The 24,054-nt window shown below is 40.7% G+C and overlaps 1 protein-coding gene across 1 annotated transcript in view; it reads right to left on the bottom strand.

Annotated features, from left to right (window-relative positions):
• Positions 1-1,288: 1,288 nt before the first annotated feature.
• Positions 1,289-24,054, bottom strand: part of stip1 (stress-induced phosphoprotein 1) — a 44,760-nt gene continuing 21,994 nt past the window's right edge. Inside the window, exons 6-14 of the mRNA XM_060913398.1 lie at positions 22,776-22,902; positions 17,374-17,476; positions 15,729-15,849; positions 15,470-15,566; positions 15,118-15,242; positions 14,975-15,011; positions 12,193-12,296; positions 6,990-7,162; positions 1,289-3,528 (exon numbers count right to left, since the gene is read on the bottom strand). Coding sequence (XP_060769381.1) covers positions 3,456-3,528; positions 6,990-7,162; positions 12,193-12,296; positions 14,975-15,011; positions 15,118-15,242; positions 15,470-15,566; positions 15,729-15,849; positions 17,374-17,476; positions 22,776-22,902 — 960 coding nt within the window. The 3' untranslated portion in view covers positions 1,289-3,455. The remainder of the gene's footprint in view (positions 3,529-6,989; positions 7,163-12,192; positions 12,297-14,974; positions 15,012-15,117; positions 15,243-15,469; positions 15,567-15,728; positions 15,850-17,373; positions 17,477-22,775; positions 22,903-24,054) is intronic.

Below are 24,054 nucleotides of genomic sequence, written 5' to 3'. Positions count from 1 at the left end.
CTTTCTTTGAGGAACATTGGTTTTGAACATTTCAATAATTTTCCCTTGTGCATCTGTTGACAAACTAGAGATCCTCAGCCCATATTTGGTCCTCAAAGACTCGGCTTGTCTTGGATACTGATTTTGTACCAATTCAAGATTGCACTCACCTGTTGACATCACCTGTTTCAAATCACATGATTATTTAATTATTCTACCTCATTACGAGCCCTAAATTGCCCTTGTCCATGGGGGGCATGAAATATCTTGGGTCCACACTGTCTGCAATGAAACAGAAGTCAAAGTAATTTCAGAAATCACTGCTTTTTCTTTTTTTTGCATTTTCCATACTGTCCCAACTTTTTCTGATTTGGGGTTTGTACATGGACAAGGAGAATTTTCAGTGTTAAAATTTTAGAAGATTTTATAAAAGCATCAGGTAACTCTAAGACCAGTGTCTTTATCTGACGACTTTCCACGTCCTCATAATTACCTCGCCGGGGGTGAGGTATTGTTTTTGGTGGGGTTTCTTTCGAAATATTATGGGAAATATTACGGGAAAACAGCTGGACCAATCTTCATGAAACTTTCAGGATAGATGGGCATTGGTCTCAAATAGAACCTCCAACGTTTTGAGGGTCGTCCGGTCAAGGTTTCTATGACTACTGCTTCATATACAGTGTCATCATGCTGTAAGAACATACAGTAAGCGTGCAGTACAGTGTGAGAGCAATACGGTGTGTTCTGATTGGCTGAGAGCAGCAGAGAATCAGAATCATGTTTATTGGCCAAGTATGTTCACACACAAAGTCAAAACCAAGGTCACCAAAAAGGTCAAAATTGTTTTTCCGCAATATCTTCCTTCATATTCATCATAAGTGCTACCGGGTGAGGTTGGTTTTGCCTGGCAACACTTGTTTCCTTTTGTTTATTGCTTAAATCTAGGAAATCAAAATGCTAAAGGTGTGGGTCTATAGTACAGAATAGACTTTTTTTTTTTAATTTCCTTTCTCAATAAAATCTTTAGAGTCAGATTACCGATAGTATCCATTAATATTCACAATCTATTACAACAATATTCTGTTATTGTACTTATGTCTGATGATAAATGCTATGTCTCTGCTCTCATGGTGCTGAACATAAAAGCAAGGTGAATTTCAGCCAGCACTTTGGCTTGTTATCGAGTATTACACACACAGAGTAATAAAATAGTCTGTTTTTAATGTGCCATGCTCAATCAGCATTGCTTCAGATTTTAAATGATGAGTGAAGTCTGGGATGCAGAACTAAAACAGACACAAACCATAGCTTGATTTACAAACACATTCAGATATATTTTTCAGAACAATTACGATGCATCAACATTTTAATTTGTCATGTCTTCTCCAGAACACATACGTTATGATCAAAAGCATTTGCAGGTACATTTTTTTTTTCCTCCCGAGCACTGATTTGCTTACATAATTAAAATATGACTCTTTTGTTAAGTGCTGTGTATCTACATACCCTAAAACTAGTTTATGCATATGTATTACAACATACAGGCCTATTTTAGGACTTGGTCAGAGGTTTCTTAGTTGAGTGGCAGTCATTTATGCTCTGCTTTATCAACTGTGTAAGAAGCAAGTCAACTGGATGCATTCAAGATGGTGTGGTATGCATCAGTTTATTGAAGTGAGAAAAGAGGAAAAGAAAAAAAAGGAGCATGAAAGCAGCCAGACACATCCACGTGTCGGATTATGCCCTGTATTGAAGCACAGATGAGACTGACAACAGTGAGAGGTTTGCAGACTTGCCATCACGGACACTTTGATGTTGCATTTAGAAATAACGAAGACTCGATGTAAACTGGTACCAAAATTTGAAATTCCTTAAAACACTTCAGTAACCACTCAGCCTTGTATACAGTACGACCATTATCAAGGCTGATTCATGGCTGAATATGAAGTTTCCGGGTTGCAGACATGCAGAGTTAAGAGCCGATCTCGGATCAGGTTTTGCTTTCATAATCAGGTTAGTCTCTTACAAACTCGGCATTTTTGAGAAACAAGGATTTTTAACTGATGCATCAAATATACTGCAAGTGGATTTGATAGGCGTCAAACTGTTCTACGTTAGAAAAGAACGTGTGCCATTTCACAGTGAGTTTCAACCACATCCAGACAACCAGAACCAGAACCTTGTCTCATCACAACTCCAACTGAGCATTCATTTCCCTGTAAATAGAACGAGCTAATCATAAACACTGTCAGATAGAAACTACTGAAACTTTTTTTTTTTAAAAAAAAGCCAAAGGGGGGGGGGGGGGGGGGGGCGCAGACGGATAGGACTACATTCTCAAATATTCATGTACAGAGATACCAATGCCTACGATTTAGCTGTAGCATTTATTATTTCTTTCTGACCCCCTTGCTGTGGCGATATTGAAAACACTTTCCAGCTTTTTCAGCTAAAGCGGTGTTCAGACCAAATGTGAAACTCTGGCAGAAAAATCGGTTACTTTTACTTTCACACTGACTTCATCAAGGTGAAATTTACAAATAGTGTAATTTGCAATACTTAAATTAGTGAATTAATAAAAGACTAGAAGGCGGGGCTATGATCTCTGGTTCAGTGCAAAAGTACAGGGTAGAATGTGCTGTTTTTCCCCTTTATGCTGTTAGTATGGAACCGTCTCATCCAGACACGCTAGGCATTTTGTTGCAAAAATTCAGACCTGTTTCTCTTTACCTGCTAGAATTCCCTCATTAGCAATATTGGCACCTCACGGCAAAAAATAATATGTATTTTATCAAATCTAAGTACCTTCAAACAGTCAAATTTCTCTCGTATTTTCATTTACAAGATTACAAGAAACCAAATACAAGATTAACCCTATCCAGACATTCTTTCACTCATTTCAAGCTTTAAGCGTTTATATATTTCAAGAAAGAAGCAAAAAAAGTTTTCCGCCAATAGCATAGGATTTGAAACTTGATTATTGAAAATATCTACAAATAGGTTTCAATAATCTTATATTTGGTTTATTGCAAACTTATAAAAGGAAATGCTAAATATATTTGACTATATTCAAGATAATTTTACTTGTTATTGTTGTGTTTTGCAGTGCTCGAAGCCTGCAGTCATCAAAACAGACACATGATGAAGAATCTCAGAATGGTTGCACCGTTTTATACTAAATCCATAAAGGTTATTAAAATATGCCATTCTGAGACAGATGTGACAGAGATGTATAGTGAGATGTTAGACAAACACTGCTGGTACTGGAGTGCTAAGAAGCAAATGGAGCACTGCATGTTATGTTTCACATAATGAGGCCTTACATTTAAATAAAAACGTTTAACATAAAGGTTGACTGCTATTTGGTGAGAAAAAAAAAATTTTTTTTTTGAATGAATGGAGTCTTCTTTCCTCTGAGGTCTTGTAGTGGTGTTGATCTGGATGATGGCAGCCGTGGTTCTACGCTACTCTCTTGATCACCGGATGGCTATGAGTCCGACATCTATGAGTTTCTGAATCTTCTGAGCGATAACTGGGTTCTTCAGGTGGCTGCAGTGTGGGAGAGACGGGAGACGAGAACAATCAAGGTTTAAGAAAATAGTGCAAAGAATGTGTTACGAATAAACTTGGCATGCCATCCTATCATTATACACACATACAGGGAGAGGAAATATTGACCTACAAGATGCAAAGTATGACATAAAAGACTTGTATAGTACACACAGCCTACACTTTATACACAGAACAGCATGAAGCAGGAGGACCTAGTCTGGCTAACGCGACTTCAAAGCTCTGCGAGCATTTGGTCTGGCAAAGATATTAAGCCCAACCGTTTCCCAAAGCGCGTGGTTGACCCGCCTCCCTGAAATGCCTCAGTTTGCTACTGGTCGAAGCCAGAAAAGGCTGTGACGAAGCTTAAACCAATCACATCACTTTCCTCTGACGTATGTGACGCGACGGAAACTGCTTGAGTAACAGGAAGAAGATAAATACCTCCAGGGCTGCTCTTTGCTCCGTTTTCAATGAGAACTTCCCGTTGAATGCTTTCAATACAGCATCTACCGCTGTGTCAAAGGCTTGCCGCTGCTCCATGTTCGTGATGTGAATGAAGCGCTTCCGGCATAGATTCTGTAAACAATCTATGGCTTCTGGTCGCAGTTCTACTACGTCACTGCCTTGAACACGCCTCTACCCAGGGCCGTTGGAGATGCTCAAAGTTGATTGGCTCCCGATTTTTCAGGAGCTTGGAAGAACTGTAGATAGCTTGCCTGGCCAGACTAAGCTCGCAACAGGCCCTCGTGTTGCGTCACGCTTAGGATGGGCGGGCCCAGGCTAAAGGCCTCTGCATGCTCTTGCGACAAGGCTTTCGCAGATAGCTTTTCGCAGACAGTTGTAATTTATCGTTGAGCGGGGCGTAATAGGCGTGCGCGATGTTATTCACTGCCACAACGCAAGGGGGCGCGAAGTCGCGAAATCGCTAGGAGTAGTTGGTGGGTGTGGTTAGTGGAGTGTTTATCCTCCGGTTACTTATAATGACTAGAACTGGAGTCGTATAGATGTACGTACTTCCTCACTTCCTCGATCAACCGCTCTTCGTGCTGCTCCATCTTCGCTCGTGTTTTTAAAAATGGCGGTCGTGAAAACAAACCAAACCGGGAAAGAAGGGAAGCGGAAGTGCGTGTACAGCGGATGTAGAGTGGACCAATCAGAGCCCTCTTGTCTGCGAGGCTTCTGCGGTGGTCACAACTTTTGGGAGATGCACGCAGAGCGTCTGCGAAGGTGGGGGGGCTATGCAGACACCATCTGCGACACCGTCTGCGAGGACTGGGTTGTCAGCATAAATTGGCCTTAAGGAGGACCGGCCAGGTAATACCAGTGTTGTAGTCGAGTCACTAAACATCGAACCCGAGTCAGAGTCCAGTCTCGATTCCCCAGTGTCCAAGTCATTACAAAAAAATTGAGTCGAGTCCGAGAACAAGACTCCAACCGCACCATTTGACGGTGGCTGTTTCAGCGACATTAACATTAGTTTGTTCCTGAACATGACGTATGAACAAGTGAATGTGCTTCTCTTTGTCAGGGAGTGTGAAGTATTCTGTCAGAGATGGTTGGGAGACGGATGCAAGTTCAGAAGGTGTGTTTATTAATACAAGTGAAGACAGGTAAACAATCCAGAACGGCAGGCAAAATCGTAAAACAGGCGATAGTTTGAGTGAGGCACAAACAGACTATCGTAGACTCGACAGGATCAAAGACAAGAAACAGGAAATCAGGGATCAGGAAACCAAACAAGGAAATAAGGCTTGATAATGCGTCAAAAACACAACTCAATACTTCGCAAAGTAAGTGTGTTTTCACAGTTTTTATATCGGCGCACTGAGTGCGCCTTAATCCTATGCAGGTGCGAGTCGTTTATAGCGTGTGCGAGAGTCTATCTGATGCACGCGCCAAGGCATGCAGGTGTGACACTCTTGCACGAAATTAGTACAAAAATTAATGTAGATATAAATCTCTTACGCCAAATTATTATGGCATGTTACAAAAAAAAAATAAAGAAAAAAATCTGAGTCCTGGTCTTCAATTTCTGAGTCCGAATGCAGTTAACGCACGAGTCCAAGACAGTCAGCAGTGCTCAAGTCCAAGTCAAACCATGAGTCGGACAAGTCCGAGTCTTGGACTCGAGTACTACAAGCCTGGGTAATACTGACTACAGATTAGATGGGGAAAACGATTGATTCATAGGTGTATTGTGATTCCCTTGAACAAATCTGCATCAGTGCACAAATGCTTTGAGGGAATACAATTACATCATGACCAAGCAATTCTGATAAAACACTAGACTAGGGCTATCCAATTACTACAAAACTGCATCCGAGTTTTAATTACTTATTAAAAGATGTGCTATTCAAAGGAGACTATCCAAATGAATATTAGAAAATAGTGTTACTCTTATTGGATTAAAAAAAAAAAAGTTTTCACCAATTCCCCTCTTGTTAATATTCTTAAAGGGGAACAGAGGGCAATATATAGAGTAAATATATCAATAAAACGCACATTAATGAACCTTAAAGACTTACAAAAGTTTTTTGTTCTAAGGTTGGAAAGTTATAGTGTTTTGAAAGTAGCTCGAGCAAACTATTTCCGCAGTTTGAACAGCCCGCCATGATATTAATTTTATCCAATCAGAATGCACGTTCATTTTCTCTGCGTAACACTCATGACGCATGTATGTGCCCAGTTGTGTTGGCTCATTGAGGTTGGGAATAGCACGTGTGAATCGGAAAGTAGGAGGAATTGTAAGTGATCGGCTACACAATGCCACAGTGTGTTGCTTTCGGGTGTAATAACAGGACCGATGGAAAGCATAACGATCCTCCAGACGTGTCTTTTCACTCGTTTCCGCTGAAGTTCGAGCTTTCTTCTCTTCTTTCGTCATCACCGGAGTCGAGAGTACCTCTCCTAGGTTCAAACTGGTACCCTTCTAAGCCATAGCCTGCTTGCAGTGTGTCTTGCGGGATCTCTTCATATGATTCGACAGAGCTGTCGCTTTCACTTGATGTGCCCGACGCCATGATTACACGCTTCTCTCCTAGTGCAGTGGGTAGCGCTGACGTCACGGTCTTTTAAAAATGGCGACTCTTGTGCCGTTTAGCGTACCGACTATTATATTTACAATTACCAAGATATTTCATTGTTTTCTAGTATATAAATTTGATAGAATACTTAAGAATACTTTGTCACATCAGCAACTGTATACATTATATTTGGGACCCCTTTAAATATGTAAAGACCTGCTGTACAACTTGTACATCAGGAATAATATAAACATTATTCCACATTGGTTTTATCATTACACTGAATATAACGATGGTTTCATCCTACATAAATAGCTGTATTATCCATGTAGTGCAATTTGCCTATATAGGAGTGAATGGGGAAACCAATGAGCTTTAAATCTAGTTTATTCAGGTGAAACAGAAGGGTGTGTTTTGTATGCATGCGTGTCTTACTCGCTGAGGGCCTGCGGGTCTTTCTGCATCTGCTCGAGGATCATGCGCATGGCAGGGTCGCTCATGATCTGCTGCACCTCCGGATCAGCCATGGCCCGCCGCTTCACATCCTCTGGGTTATCGTTCCTCATGGCCTGGCTCACCATGCAGCGCTGCATCCCCTCTGTAGCCTCCTGCATGTGCACACCCACCCCACCCAATAAATCAGAAACTCGGAGAATAACAGCTTGTTCCACATAAGCAGTGACCGAGCTTGTCTTTCCAGAACATCAATCATGATCCATTCAAGGTAAAATTCTAAAGATAAAAATGGTGCCTCATTCAAGAGGAAAATGCAGCTTGTAACTTAGATCCTCACATGAAGCTACTTTCATCAGCAGCTCCTTCTTGTACGATACAAATTCTCTCAGCTGCCTTTCCTTGTAATTCAAGGAGACCGTCTTACATACTGAGACTACTATAGCCAAGAAGTGACTCAGTGAACAACTACTAAGATTTTTAAGTTTTGAAGAAAGTTGTGCCAACTTATACTTTTGGTCTCAGATAACTTCATCTCATCTCATTATCTCTAGCCGCTTTATCCTGTCTTACAGGGTCGCAGGCGAGCTGGAGCCTATCCCAGCTGACTACGGGCGAAAGGCGGGGTACACCCTGGACAAGTCGCCAGGTCATCACAGGGCTGACACATAGACACAGACAACCATTCACACTCACATTCACACCTACGGTCAATTTAGAGTCACCAGTTAACCTAACCTGCATGTCTTTGGACTGTGGGAGAAACCGGAGCACCCGGAGGAAACCCACGCAGACACGGGGAGAACATGCAAACTCCGCACAGAAAGGCCCTCGCTGGCCACGGGGCTCGAACCCAGGACCTTCTTGCTGTGAGGCGACAGCGCTAACCACTACACCACCGTGACGCCCCTCAGATAACTTAGCCTTCATATTCACACAAACTTAATTTTTTCAGTTTTACATGATCGTAATAATAAAGTTTAATTTATATAGCACCTTTCAAAAAACCCAAGGACGCTTTACAATTATAGACCAAAAAAAAAAAAAACTAAAATAAATAAAAATAAAAAAGTCCAACAAGTAGGGGTCAAGATGTAATTCCTGTGGTGTAGCAGCCACAGTCCCACCAAAAGGCGCAAGAAAACGAGTCCCACGTCTCCAGCACCGCCACCGTCAGCGACATCGCTCGAACACCACGCCGTGGATCCACACAGCAAGCAGAGAAGCTCCGCCACGCAGAGCGCTGGTGTGTCCCAAACCGCCTGCACAGCCGCCGCGACACCACCGAGCAACATCGCTCAGAACATCACGCCAAGCATTAAAGCGCAGAGCGCTGGACAACCACGATGTAAAATGAGCAGCGAGCTCACTGCAGTCCACAGCTGGGAGCACAGGCATCGCCCACGGCGAACCAAGGCCTGGAGGGAACCAACGCCCAAAACTGGGTCCGGAGCTACACCACAACTGGTGGAGAAAACACTCAAACATCAAACTACACAAACACACACAAAAAAATAGAAAAAGAAATAAAACAAAATAAAATAAAATAAATAAAGCTCTGGTGAGAAGCGGCAGCCAGAACGCGCACGACGTACTCTCAACCGGAAACGAAAAAAAAAAAAAGAATTCAACTTTAAGGCCACTAATCTTTCATCCAAGTAAAAACTTCAAAATTTGAGTTCAATTTTCTTTTTCTCCCACAATAAAACAAATAACAATCCAGTTCAAATAGCATGTTTATTTTAACATGATGGTAGCAAAACTGCTATAAAACTGTAGTGGCAGTGCTTTTAAGGTAAGCGTGAGCTCAGTTTGAGCCAGGACCTAACCGACAGTTAGTTCAAACATACTTACGCCCCAACAGCCTGCATCATTTGTGCCAAATTGTGCTGTGTGCTACTGTTCGTAATGACGTGCAGTTTGCAATTTGTCAACCTTTTAAATATGTACACTACCGTTCAAAAATTTGGGGTCACCCAGACAATTTTGTGTTTTCCATGAAAAGTCACTTTTATTTACCACCATAAGTTGTAAAATGAATAGAAAATGTGTGGCAGATCACAGAATCCAGGGACACATGTCTGCCCGGGGGCATTTTGAGTTATTGACAGATTCAGAAAGTACAGTTTCTAAGCTTTCCAATGATGCCTTCCATGTGGAGATCTGACAATATTTGAAGAACGTGTGGCCTTTTGAAAGTGTATACTTCTTAAAACAGAAAAGGGAGAAAATCGCCCTCAAAGTTTTCCATCTCAGCTACTCTGGGTGCAGGGCGGGCACATAATGGTGCTCATTTGCATGACATTAAGGAAAGCCCTACCCCCTACTAGCTAGTACGATACTACTTTCAAGTAAACGAAGATCACCACGTCAATTTTCCTTCCATGCAAAGTATGCCCAAAACAATTATGAAGTACAAAAATAAATCCTAAAGTATACTTTAACGTTTTGTGGTTGAAAAATTACTCACACCGTAAGAAAGATAGCACGATGATGACACAACTAACACAACACTAGTTTCATGTAAAGCCTCGGTCACAACCGGCCGTACCGTGCTCCTACGGCCGGTCTACATGTAAAAAACGCAAGAAACGCACGGAGAGCGCGCATGAAACGCACGGAGAGCGCGCGTGTGAAAAGCACGAGAGCGCGCGTGTGAAAAGCACGAGAGCGCGCGTGTGAAAAGCACGAGAGCGCGCGTGTGACGTGCTGATTTTTGAGCCGCGGACCGGCCGCAGAGGTTCTTTGTCATGTCAAAAAAACTCTACGGGCGCTTACGTTTTTTCAGGTTGCAAGACAAACTTACGGCCAACGCGCGTCTTTCTCCATGAACAAAAAAAAAAACAAAAACAAAACGCAGCGATTTGGGAAATGCCAAAAATCACACGGCCAAAAAAATCGTACGTCCGGTTGTGACCTAGGCTTAACCACACCACAACACTCTCCGTTACATACAAAAATAACCACACAGCCTTAGATTAATAAACTTACCCCATCAGAAAGAGAAACTGCGCCTTGCACACACCAATGCCTCCGATGGAATGTAATCCTAGAACGGTCCGTGTATCATCTAATCATTCAAGTATTCCATTCAATCTGGAAAACGAGGTTGCGGGGTTTTTTTTTGCTAGAAATGGTTATCTCCGATGTGTGTCGGCTCCTCTGCGCTCTGTTTAGTAACTCATTCCATAGTGAAATCACACGCCTGTATGCAGTTAAGTAGCCATGCGCTCAGCTCGGATCATACAGCTGATTCGCGGAATCATCATGTGAATGGCCCATATGGTAATTTACCCACACCCCCCAGCAGGCTACAGTCCTGACAAAAACAAGACAATTTGCAACAAAAAATGTATGCTTTTCCAACAAAATAATCTATCATCTGAAATACTGATTGCATTCTTCAAGATCTCAACTTGCACATGATGGAAAAAAACAAAAATCACAAATTTTGGAAAAGAAGAGGAGAAAAAAAAAAAAAAAAAAAAGCTTTTTTTGCGATTATCTCGGATTCGTTTCGGTCGACATGTGTCCCTGGATTCGGTGAGGGGTCACATATAGTCAAGACATTTTTCTGGCCATTTTGAGCATTTAATCGACCCCACAAATGTGATGCTCCAGAAACTCAATCTGCTCAAAGGAAGGTCAGTTTTATAGCTTCTCTAAAGAGCTCAACTGTTTTCAGCTGTGCTAACATGATTGTACAAGGGTTTTCTAATCATCCATTAGCCTTCTGAGGCAATGAGCAAACACATTGTACCATTAGAACACTGGAGTGAGAGTTGCTGGAAATGGGCCTCTATACACCTATGGAGATATTGCACCAAAAACCACACATTTGCAGCTAGAATAGTCATTTACCACATTAGCAATGTATAGAGTGGATTTCTGATTAGTTTAAAGTGATCTTCATTGAAAAGAACAGTGCTTTTCTTTCAAAAATAAGGACATTTCAAAGTGACCCCAAACTTTTGAACGGTAGTGTATGTGTTTTAATAGATTCACTCTTTATGTTCATTGTATGCATATTATACACCATTGTATGCCATTTGTAGCATTTTAATTGGCTGGTACGGAATTGTTTGCACATTTCGTTTGTCAAATTAGCTTCAGGCTTAAAATAAGTGAATGTGTGACTTAAAGTGCCATTCCACCATTGGATGTATTCTTTTGGCATAAAATACAATATATGACAACATGACTAGACAGAGAAATCTTTTAGCTTCAAAATGATATATCAAACATAATTTTTTGACAACGACAAGTATATTAATTTTGCGACCAAAGTCACCTACCCTTTTAATTTCCGCGCGGTAGTGAAACGTGATGTCATCGGCAGGTTCCCCTTCTTGTGTACCACGTCACGTGTGACGTGGCACAGATTATCAGCAATGGCGGATAGAACGCGATTGTCAGCTTCGGAAAAGAAGCGAAGGAAAATAGCAAGTGATGCCCAAAGGAGACGGTCGATGGTGAATATCGGCACAGCAATCGACAAGTGGAAATCGCGTTCTATCCGCCATTGCTGATATTCGGCACAGACGTGACGTGGTACACAAGAAGGGGAACCTGCCGATGACATCACGTTTCACTACCGTGCGGAAATTAAAAGGGTAGGTGACTTTGGTCGCAAAATTAATATACTTGTCAAAAAATTATGTTTGATATATATCATTTTGAAGCTAAAAGATTTCTCTGTCTAGTCATGTCATAAAATATATTGTATTTTATGCCAAAGAATACATCCAATGGTGGAATGGCACTTTAACAAAAAGGCAGTGCCACTACAGTTTTATAGCAGTTTTGCTACCATCATGTTAAAATAAACATGCTATTCGAACTGGATTGTTATTTGTTTTATTGTGGGAGAAAAAGAAAATTGAACTCAAATTTTGAAGTTTTTACTTGGATGAAAGATTAGTGGCCTTAAAGTTGAATTCTTATCATGCAAAACTGAAAAAATTAAGTTTGTGTGAATATGAAGGCTAAATTATCTGAGACCAAAAGTACAAGTTGGCACAACTTTCTTCAAAACTTAAAAATCTGAGTTGTCACATAAACTCAAAAATCCTGTGCAGTAAGTTGCCATAACTTTTTTTTTTACAGTGAAACTGCATAAACAAGAGTCTGACCTGACTATTCAAACTATTTTTTTTTATAGAAATCTCCCCCCCTCATTTTGTACCTTGGAGTTTGCATCAAGCTCCAAAGCCTTCTGATAGGCATCCATGGCTTTGGAATAGTCCTTCATTGCCTCCAGCGCTGCTGCCTTGCGCGTGTATCCTTTAACTACACACAAACAGAAATGAACATCAGTCCAAAACAAAAGATTCTATATGAGATTAATACGAGAGGCAAATCTGGCTCGAGAACCAAAAGGTTTAAAACAGAAAACGTGTCGTGAAGATTGCACTTCTAGGGGTGTTGCTAGAGGAAATCATCATCCATACAGGACACTTTTTCCATGGAATAAAAATGCGTTCTATTCCCTTCTAGCGGGTTTCATTCATTTAGTTTGATAGCATGCAATATCAGTATATCGCTAATCCTATATGTATTACATTACCCAATGGAGAACGACTTGAATATGGTTTACGATATTGCATGGTTGTCAAGACAACATGACGTCACATGTCGGAGCTGATGCGAATATCCAACGAGAAAGTTTTCTGCTGCGCATGCATTTCTGCGCAGAAGCATTTCTTTGTCTGCCGGGAAAGAGAAAGCCGCGTCGAACAACCGAAAGGCTACCAAAACTTCATTAGATATTCTTCACAAGAGAAAAACAAAACAAAACATACCAACGGACATCAAAAAACTGGAAGAGAGACACACTGGAGATGTAAAACTTCCATCCTAGAGAGCGACTGTGACAATTTGTAAATAAGCATGGCTGCCAGGTTTGCGTCATTAAAAACGGAAGATTTTGAGAGAATTTTAAAGGTCCCATGGCATGGTGGTTTGTTGATGCTTTAAACGGGCTCGTGGAGGTTTCCGTATGTTATATCCGCAGCCTTTCTCGAAATGAACCCTCGGCACGTAGATGTAGCCTCCTGGAAGAAAGCCCCATTTCAGCGCTTTGCTAATGAGAAGCAGGAGGCGGGGAAGGGTAGAGGGTGGGGGCGGGTCTTATCATTAATATTCATGACATGTAAACGTGTTACCTCTGATTGGCTAACAGCACTGTGACGCTACCTCCAGTGGGTCAGAACAAGAGGATGTGGGTGTCTTACTATGTATGGCGAGAGAGAAGGAACAAACCGCGAAGGGAAAAATACCGCGCGCTGACGTCATTAAGGTGCGACGCGAGGAAATAAAAAATTCATTCAACAAATGTTTGGGTTTTTACTGAACAAACAAACAAATAAAATGAACGAGTGGCTTAAAAAAAAGAATTTGGGTGTCTTTGTAAAAACTGTTTTGATTGGCTATTATAACAGAGCATGCTGCATGCTTTTTGGTTTTGTAGCGCAGAGTACCTGGCTAACTGCAGGAAGCGGTTAGCTGCACAGCTAATGTAGCCATTGCAAGGCTAACGTGGCACCGATTTTAAAACACGGCAAAACATAAGCTCATAAGTTACAATCAATTTCCAGACTAAACTTGGTTTAACAGAGCATGCTGCATGCTTTTTGGTTTTGTAGCGCAGAGTACCTGGCTAACTGCAGGAAGCGGCTAACTGCAGGAAGCGGTTAGCTGCACAGCTAATGTAGCCATCGCAAGGCTAACGCACCGATTTTAAAACACGGCAAAACGACTTAACAGTTATACACTTACTTGTTCGGTGTTTGTTGCTGATGCGGCAGGGATGCTTGGTACGGACCCAGGCTTCAGTGACAGTTGATGTGCAAAACCTGCCCTGTACTGTCCCAAGTTGTGGAAACATTCCTCAGGAAAATGCTTCCGACAAACATACACCGTCTTAGGTAGACTCGACGGCGTATTATTGGAGTAAATAAAATTAAGCCACTGCGTCTTCAGGGGCTCTCCCGTCGGCAGTAAAAACAGACTCCTTTCTGTGTTGTCACATCCATGTACAGCGCAACTTCCATGTTTGGTGGCAACTTTTGAGCTGGGCGGGCAATCCATACAGTGGGTGGGAATCCAGAGGGGGGGGGCGTGGGGATCATCTCCCTTGCTGACGTAGTAAAGGGAAGAGTTTATCAACGCGCCGTTTTGACGCGCCATTCTCAAATGTTGGGCATAGTTTGGTTTACACATTATGACATTTCTAGCCACTGGGGTGACTTAAGAAGGTCAGAGGAACTCATTTTAACGTTAAAAGACCTCAGAGTGAAAATTTCATGCCATGGGACCTTTAAAAGTAGCCACGTAAATTATACAGATGAAATGAATATTTAAGTCTGAGTGAAAAATATTGTGGCGAGCATGCAGTGTGGAAGAAGAGTCTGGAGACGGAAATCTTAGTTTCTCGGTCGTTAGCCTATGCTACTTGCTCTGGCTAGCACTGGCTTGACTGCTTTATCAGCATTCATTCACTAACACTACTGATGAACGCTACACCGGCTGGAAGGTGACTTCACTGTCGTGCTAACAGCGCCAACTCATGGGTAAGCTAGCGCTGACCCTTGAGAATGCTGATATAAAGAGAGTGTAGTATAATAATAATAAAGCTTTTTTTTCATGGTCTATCAGATATATTCCATTCAGCTAGCATGATATTGAACGAGTCCACTCAAAGCCAGCCATTATTATTTAAATAATCAATGACATGGTATTGTGATGGGGCCTGACATGAAGCAGAGTTAATGTGACCACCCCAAAGTTGATTACTTTTCTATCACGATGAGTCCTGAAGTGTTTCATTCCTCTTACAAGGCAGCAGTTTGCCAATAGTTACATTACTGATTTATTAACATTATATTTTATCTGGTTATAGCCATGTTTAACGTTGTGAACCAACTTATCATTGTAAACACTTGAAAGGTCTGAAGATGCAAACTTACTGAAGGTGGGTTCCAGTCTGATGCAGTCCTCACAATCCTATAAAAAGACAAACCAGAACTTCCTGTCTACAGATCTAAATGTGTGTAACTGGTGAAAAGAGTTAGCCTGAACATTAGTGTGTATGAGAGATCCTGTAATGCACCTTGAGGGCCAGTTGGAATTCCAGTAACTTGGTGTAACAGGCTGCTCTGTTGCTGAAGAGCTTGGCATCGTTAGGGTTTCTCTTTATGGCCTCGGTGTAGTGCTTCATGGCCAGAGGATAATCACCTACACAACACGGGATATGGAATTTTAATCTCAAACCCCAAAACTTCAGCTTTCTAATCACCATTTATAACAGGTCCATTTATTTCGTACACATTTTCACCTTGAATCAGTACACTTTGCCATTGAAAGTAAATTCAGCAGACATCTAAATGAAGATGCAGCTTCATAAGGTTCATCATTTTAAAAAGAAAAATCGCAGTATTTCAAGCTGCTCTATGCACACACACCTTTCTGAAAAGCCTCATTGCCCTTGTTCTTCTCCTCCAGTGCCAGCTCTGGGTTGATGTAAGCCAATTTCTCCTGCTCCTTCACAATCTTCTCTGCCTGTTGATTGAGGTAAAGATTTTAAGCATTTTATTCCCCCCCCCCTTTCTCAGGTGGTACTGAAAAGAGAGAGGGGAAAAAAAAAAAGTTCCCCATTAAAAGGCTCTTTTAGAGTAAGCCCTGGCAGTATTCTCTGGATGTGTATTCACACTGCAAACCCACCTGCTGGCATTTCTTCAGCACCTCAGGGGTGCGATGCTCTGTCAGACTTTTGTTAAAGAACTGGATGGACTCCTTATACCGCTCCTGTTTGAAGTAGGAGTTCCCAATCCTGGCATAGGCCCTGATAAAGAGGACCATCAGATAACAGTGACAAAATTAAAAAAAAAATAATAATAATTAAAAAAAAATAAAAAATATATACGAGTGATTCCACGCTTATGGGTACTGAAATGGGGACATGAACTTATTTTTAAAAATTCACCTAAAACCATTTCTTTTTTTTACCATCAGGTCACAAAACATGTAATCTTTAATGAATGATATGTTAAAAGATAACTTGAATTTTCTGAGATGTAATAAAAACATATTTATATGCCAAAGTCAGAACGTAACAGAAGTGTTGTGGACATATATATTCTCAATTTTAACAATGTAGAATTACTTTCTGAAACATAGGAAGGTGATGTTTTAGCAAATATAATTAATAAACATGTGTAGTAGAATAAACATACACATTCTTTCAATAAGATTAACATGGTATATAGCTAGATTGTAATTAATTTGTAACAGACGCAAGATGGACAATCGTAACAGAAGTAATGTAACAGACATCATTTTGGAACTCATAGGCTTGACTTTGGCATATAAATATGTTTTTATTACATCTCAGAAAATTAAAGTTATCTTTTAACATATCATTCATTAAAGATTACATGTTTTGTGATGGTAAAAAAAAGAAACGGTTTTAGGTGAATTTTTAAAAATAAGTTCATGTCCCCATTTCAGTACCCATAAGCTGGAATCACTCACACACACACATACATACATATATATATATATATATATATATATATATATATATATATATATATATTAGTGCTGTCAAGCGATTAAAATATTTAATCGCGATTAATGTCGCGACTGTCAGTTAACTCGCGATTAATGGCAATTTAATCGCACATTTTTGTCACATGAAAAACCATTGTAATTCTCTTATCAGCATAAAAACGTGAATGGGCTTGCTTTGTACCAATGTGTTTTTTTTTTTTTATTGCAGAGCATAACACGTCTTGTCACAGCCACTGCAAAGTCGGGCTGGAGCCGCCGATGGGAAAACGAAACCTAAGCCAAGCACCGTGGCTCTTCGTCCCGAGGCGCGGGGCTAGCGCGCCCTGCCCGCGCTGGTTCTTTGGGGGGAGGGCAGAGGACTCCGGCTGTGCGGGGCGTGGCATTACAGTCTAGCTGCTATCGTTTTTCTAAGCAAAGTCTCTGTTCCAAGTTCCTGGCAGTTTCGAAAGCTTATGAAAAACCTACATCATGTCACAGAGCGTTAATCTCGCGATAAAAAAAATTATCGCCGTTAAAATTGAGTCAAGTTAACGCGTTAATAACGCGACATTTTTGACAGCACTAATATATTTACAACAGTATGTGCAAACCGTGTAATTTACTGCCAGTAAACTTGAGTGGTTAATTTAGGTTTCTCAAAATATAGATTTAACATGGGTAGGCTATTGTTGATGAGGCGTATCTGTGTGGGTAGAATGTGAATGTGCGTATGAAAGAACACTGGAATTATATAAAACTGCGCAACACACTAATTTAGCACTGGAGTTCAAGAGAAACACAATGTAAACGTATTTACTTGGCGATTTGTCTGTAGTCCTCACGATTTTCTCGTCCCACCTCGATGGCTTTCTCGCAGAGCTCTCTACACTTGTCAAACTCTCCCTTCTCGAAGAACACAGCTGAAATACAAAGAAAAACAGATCATCAGCTCTGGGTTAACGCATGTAAATGAAACAGAATTTCAGATAAACTTACAATAACTGAGGTCACGTCATCATGGGTGCAAGTATAACATTTTCAAAAACCTGAAAATGGCGCAGCCATGCGGGGTGGGGTGTTACAAGGGGGGGGGGTTACAAAGGGGGGTGAGCCCCCCCCCTTAGGGCTCGAAAAAAAATTTAAATTACAAGTTAAAATGGTTGTCTCTCATGCAAACATTTATAATATTAATAGTTATATGATTTGCATATTCACATCAAATGTTTAATACATTTAATCAATTCATCTGAAATAATATTTCAAGTACAAGGCTTGATAATTCAAAACATCTAGCAACTACTAATTTAAATGTTGAAACAACCATTTTAATATGCTTTTGTTGTGATACCTTTTTTTTTTTTTTTTTACAATATATACACAGCTAGAGTTAAAATAAAGGGCCACATGTCCTCAGAAACTCCTGGATTTTAGCAAATAAGATTCAGCTTTTTCCATACACAAAAATATCTCCATTTTATAATCCATTACTGACTACAAATGAGTTTTCAAACCTAACAACCACATTAGAAAAGATGATAAAGCAAACAAACTTATTTCAAGACCTACCTTACTTTTATTTCATAATTGAAAGGTAATCAAATGTAAAAAAAAAAAAAGTTTATAAAAGCAGATACTTGTGATGAATAATTTCAATTCTAGAAGAAAGCACATTGGCATTTGCACATCACACAATATCAGATGACAATTTAAATCACCAATAAATGTTTTGAATTCACTTATTACTACATAGCACAAAAATCAGAAAAGTGCACGGTCAATATCATTAATTTCAAAATTCTTTCCTTAGGAGCAATACTTGCAGAAAACACCTGGGCCAAAATTATCCCTGACTTTGCATTTTGACCATGTGAAAGTTACTGTTGCCTTGTTCCCATCTCCATTTATTTCTAGACGTCTTTTCTAATTCTTTTGTATTACCGATAAAAACTTCATTTTGACATATTTTGATCAGCAACCAGAGGCAAAGCACGTGGATCTGTTGCAAGGGAGGGAAGCGAAATAAGGCTTATTATAAAAGCTGAAGTTTCATTGGACGACAGTTAACAGTGAGCCAGTCAAAAGCACCGTTCTAACTTGCACCAAAAGAAACGGCGACTCATGGGAATAGCTGTGTTGATTTGGTCGAACAACGTGCTACGTGCGTGAAACGATAATCACACATGTATAACACCGTGAAACAACGGGCTAGTCAGGACCGCTCGTCGGTGAGCGGCGTATAAATTGAATGAGGTTTGTGGCGAAGACGAGATGAAAAGATTTGTCTCGTGCCGGTAATACGCTGAGAGTGAGACAGTGAGAGGGCCACCCCCTGAAAATCTCAACGGATTTACACGATTTGGAAAAATGACTTTTTCAGAACCAAAAAAACCGGAGCTTCCAGCACATGCTGGAAAACTTGCACCCATGCGTTATCAGTTTAGAAAAAAAGACCTGTTAAAAGGCTTGTTAAAGTTTAAAGGAACAGTCCACCGTACTTCCATAATGAAATGTGCTCTTATCTGAATTGAGACGAGCTGCTCCATACCTCTCCAAGCTTTGCGCGACCTCCCAGTCAGTCAGATGCGCTGTCACTCCTGTTAGCAATGTAGCTAGGCTCAGTATGGCCAATGGTATTTTTTGGGGCTGTAGTTAGATGCGACCAAACTCTTCCGCGTTTTTCCTGTTTACATAGGTTTATATGACCAGTGATATGAAACAAGTTCAGTTACACAAATTGAAACGTGGCGATTTTCTATGCTATGGAAAGTCCGCACTATAATGACAGGCGTACTAACACCTTCTGCGCGCTTCGGCAGCGCACTGATACGGAGCTCAGATATCAATGCGCTGCTGAAGCGCGCAGAAGGTGTTAGTACGCCTGTCATTATAGTGCGGACTTTCCATAGCATAGAAAATCGCTACGTTTCAATTTGTGTAACTGAACTTGTTTCATGTCACTGGTCACATAAACCTATGTAAACAGGAAAAACGCGGAAGAGTTTGGTCGCATCTAACTACAGCCCCAAAAAATACCATTGGCCATGCTGAGCCTAGCTACATTGCTAACAGGAGTGACAGCGCGTCTGACTGACTGGGAGGTCGCGCAAAGCTCGGAGAGGTACGGAGCAGCTCGTCTCAATTCAGATAAGAGCATATTTCATTATGGAAGTACGGTGGACTGTTCCTTTAACACCACAGGAGAAAATTTTATAAAAAGTACAACAATAATAAACACTACATAGAATTCAAAAGTGTCCATTTTCTCAGGTCTTCTAGTGTCTCTGGGAATTGGGGCAAATTACGGTCCCCCCCCACCCCAAAAGACATCCTGAAATGGAGATCAATATTTTTTCTTACATAACATCTTTCCAAGTAATATACATGTCTGAACTTTTTATAGTTTTATGCAATAACAAGTGTGGATAATTGTGTGGTGTATTTTTTTTTTTTGCCTGTGCTTGTGCATGCATCATAATGAAATCAAATATCTGGAGATGGTGAGCAAAGTGATGGAATACTATCTTTCAAGTTATTTACATAAATAAATTAGGAAGAGTGTAGGAGTTCATAATATAAACACAATTAAACAAACACCATCGTTGACCTGTTTAGCCCGATGCAATTTACTAAACAACTCCATTAGCGCAGCCACATAATTTAACCACGCTTCTCCTGCTGTTTGGCAAAAATAGACAAATTAGCCTGACCATGGAATTTACATTTAGTCATTTGAACAATGCTCATGTTGATTTATGACTGAGATATAATCTAATAATTGAACTGAACAGTGGAGAGTTAAGAGCCTTACTCAAGGACTCGAGCAAACTTCACAACCTTAACCACTGAATTCATAGCCTACATCAGTAAGATTCCACATACAGGAGCTTTGAAATTCCTCACTTTTTTTTTTAAGAATTAGAATATACTCCCTTGAACAACTACAACCCCAATTCCAAAAAAAGTTGGGACGCGGTATAAAACAAAAACACAACGTGATGATTTGCAAGTCATAGCAACACTAACTGAAAATAATAAAGACAAGATATTAAGTGTTGAAACTGAGAAATCTTATTTTTTGAACAATATACACTCATTTTGAATTTAGCGCTAGCAGCATGTTTCCAAAAAGTTGGAACAGGGCAATGAAAGACTAAAAAAAAAGCTGAGCAATATTATTTAAAAAAACCTCGCACTTAAAAAAAAAAAACACCAATTAGGTTAACTGGCAGCAGGTCAGTCACATGACTGGGGCCCTGTCCACACGGCAATGGATTCAGGTGAATCCGATAAAATTTTTTATTGTTTCAGCCTGGCGTCCACACGGCACCGGCGTTTTGGGTGCCCCAAAATGATATATTTTGAGAACGGTTTCCAGAGTGGAAAAATCTGGCAACGGCGCCGTTGCGAAGTCGTCTGGATGAGTAGAACGGATTTGTTTACGATGACGTCACAACCACGTGACTAGAACAAGCAGCACTCTCTCGCGCATCATTCGTAACAGCAACAATGGCAAACCCCAGAGTAGTAGTAGTTTCAGTGCTGCAGTCGCTGCTAAGTTTATTCGCATTATTGAAGCAAAATGTACAGGTGTTATACCAACTAGGCGAGCGGCAGAGACGCTTGTTGTTGTGTTTGTGTTCCTGTGAGTGCTTCACGCCGGGTAGAAGGGGTTTATGCGCATGCGTCCTACTTCTTCTATTGTCTCCGATGGGACCTTCTTACAGCGCACGTAGAGGTGTGGCATGTGTATTGCATCGTTTTCAGCAAGCGTTGCCATATGTACCTGATATTTTACTGATCTGTTGCCCATGTGGACGCGATATTTTTTTTACCCGCTAAAAAAAAAAAAATCTCGTTGTCATGTGGATGTAGCCTGGGTATAAAGAGAACATCCCAGAGAGGCGGAGTCTCTCAGGAGTAAAGATAGGGAGGGGTTCATAGCTCTGAAAGACAACATAGGCAAATAGTGCAACGATTTAAGAAATCACATTCCCAAATGTAAAATTGCAAAGAATTTGGGGATCACATCATCCACGGTACAGAACATCATTAAAAGAATCTGAAAATCTGGAGAAATCTCTGTATGCAAGAGACAAGGCTGAAAACGGACACTGGATGCCTGGGATCTTCAGGCCCTCAGGCGGGACTGCATTAAAAACAGACACGTGTCTGTAGTGGAAATCACTGTATGGGCTCAGGAACACTTTGTCTGTGAAAACAGCTCATTGCTGCATCCACAAATGCAAGTTAAAGCCAGATACAAACAATATCAAGAAACACCGCCACCTTCTCTGGGCCCGAGCTCTTACGATGGACTGAGGTGACGTGGAAGACTGTCCTGTGGTCTGACAAATCAAAATTTGAAAATTCTTTTTAGAAATCATGTCCTCCAGGCTAAAGAGGAGAGGGACCATCCGGCTAGTTATCAGTGCACAGTTCAAAATCCAGCATCTGTGATGGTATGAGGGTGCATTAGTGCACACGGCATGGGTAGTTTGCACATCTGGGGAGGCATCATTAATGCTAAGTGATGTATACATTTTGGAGCAACATGCTGCCATCCAGAGGACATCTTGTTCAGGGAAGGTCTTGCTTATTTCAGCAAGACAATGCCAAACTGCTTTGTGTATAGATTAAAACTGCATGGCTCTGTAGCAAGAGAGCCCAGGTGCTAAACTGGCCTGCCTGCTGTCCAGACCTGTCTCCCATTTAAAATATTTGGCGCATTATGAAGCACAAAGTATGACAAAGGAAACTCCAAACTGCCGAGCAACTAAAAAACTGCATACTCGGCAAAAATGGGACATTTCACTTTCAAAACTATAGCAATTGATCTCTTGGTGTTCTCAAATATTTAGAGTTTTTAAAAGTAGAGGTGATGCAACACAGTGATAAACATAGCCCCTGCCCTAACTTTTTTGAAACTTGCTTCTGGCATCAAATTCAAAACGAGCATATATTTTTCAAAAAAAAAGATAAAATTGAGTTTCAAAATTTCATATGTTGTCTGTACTATTTTCAACAATATATACGGTTTCCACAATTTGCAAATCATCACATTGTTTTTAATAACATTTTATACAGCATCATAGCTTTTTTGGAATTGAGGCTGGAAATAAAACTAGCAGCTTGAAAATAATGCTCATGCTGCAACACGCATTATGTGTAAGCCTGTGGTTGGAAGGATAATTAACCACAAGAGGAGTGTGTGTTTCATACCAGCCTGATTAGACAGATAAGTCATATTGGTGGGGTCATGCTTGCACGCCTCATCATAGTGTTTGAGTGCAGTCTCAAAGTCCTTCTTTTTGTATGCTGCATTACCAAGTTCCTTCTCCTTCAACGCCTGTAAGAGAACGCAAAATTCCATTAGACTTTACCTAATCAAAGCCACGCCCAAAGGGAAGTTTCAGATGACAAATGACACACGTTTTTACAAAAAGAATCAAACTTGAAAGGCACTTGTGCTACTTTTTCTCCCCTGAAGCAATCCAACAAATTCAAAAGACTTGAATTCTCAAATCTTCACAAAAGGTGCCAATAAGAAATACCCAGCAGGTGGGGGAAAAAAAAAAAAGGGGGTTTTACTACAAAACCATAGTCTGCATTGGTGCATGAGATTTACACTACCGTTCAAAAGTTTGGGGTCACCCAGACAATTTTGTGTTTTCCATGAAAAGTCACATTTTTATTTACCACCGTAAGTTGTAAAATGAATAGAAAATATAGTCAAGACATTTTTCTGGCCATTTTGAGCATTTAATCGAACCCACAAATTAACGTGATGCTCCAGAAACTCAATCTGCTCAAAGGAAGGTCAGTTTTATAGCTTCTCTAAAGAGCTCAACTGTTTTCAGCTGTGCTAACATGATTGTACAAGGGTTTTCTAATCATCCGTTAGCCTTCTGAGGCAATGAGCAAACACATTGTACCATTAGAACACTGGAGTGAGAGTTGCTGGAAATGGGCCTCTATACACCTATGGAGATATTGCACCAAAAACCAGACATTTGCAGCTAGAATAGTCATTTACCACATTAGCAATGTATAGAGTGGATTTCTGATTAGTTTAAAGCAGGGCTTTTCAAAGTGTGGGGCGCGCCTCCCCTAGGGGGCACCAGAGTTTTTCGGGGGGGGGGGGGGGGGGGGGGCGCAACGTCAGGAAAAATAAACCAGAATAAGTTACTATTGCGGACATTTAGCGAACTTCAGCTAGCCTTTGCCAGAGACAAAATGGATCGATTTTTAGTACCTAAAGTTACAGTGAGTGAGGAGACAGAGTCTGGGCCAAGCAAAAAAAGAAGGAAGTATGACCATGATTATTTAAAATTTGGATTTTCATGGACTGGATCTGAAGATGCTCCACTGCCACAGTGTGTTGTCTGCCAAGAGGTGCTAGCTAACGATGCTATGAGATGTTTAAAATGTGTAAAACAAGATGTTTTAAAAAGCACAGATGTTTAAAATGTGTAAAAAAAAAAAAGGTTTTAAAAAGCAC

This window comes from Neoarius graeffei, chromosome 28 (assembly GCF_027579695.1).
Source record: "Neoarius graeffei isolate fNeoGra1 chromosome 28, fNeoGra1.pri, whole genome shotgun sequence".
NCBI lineage: Eukaryota > Metazoa > Chordata > Actinopteri > Siluriformes > Ariidae > Neoarius > Neoarius graeffei.
Note: the sequence above shows the minus strand (reverse complement) of the source record. Positions and strands in the feature narration are given on the sequence as shown.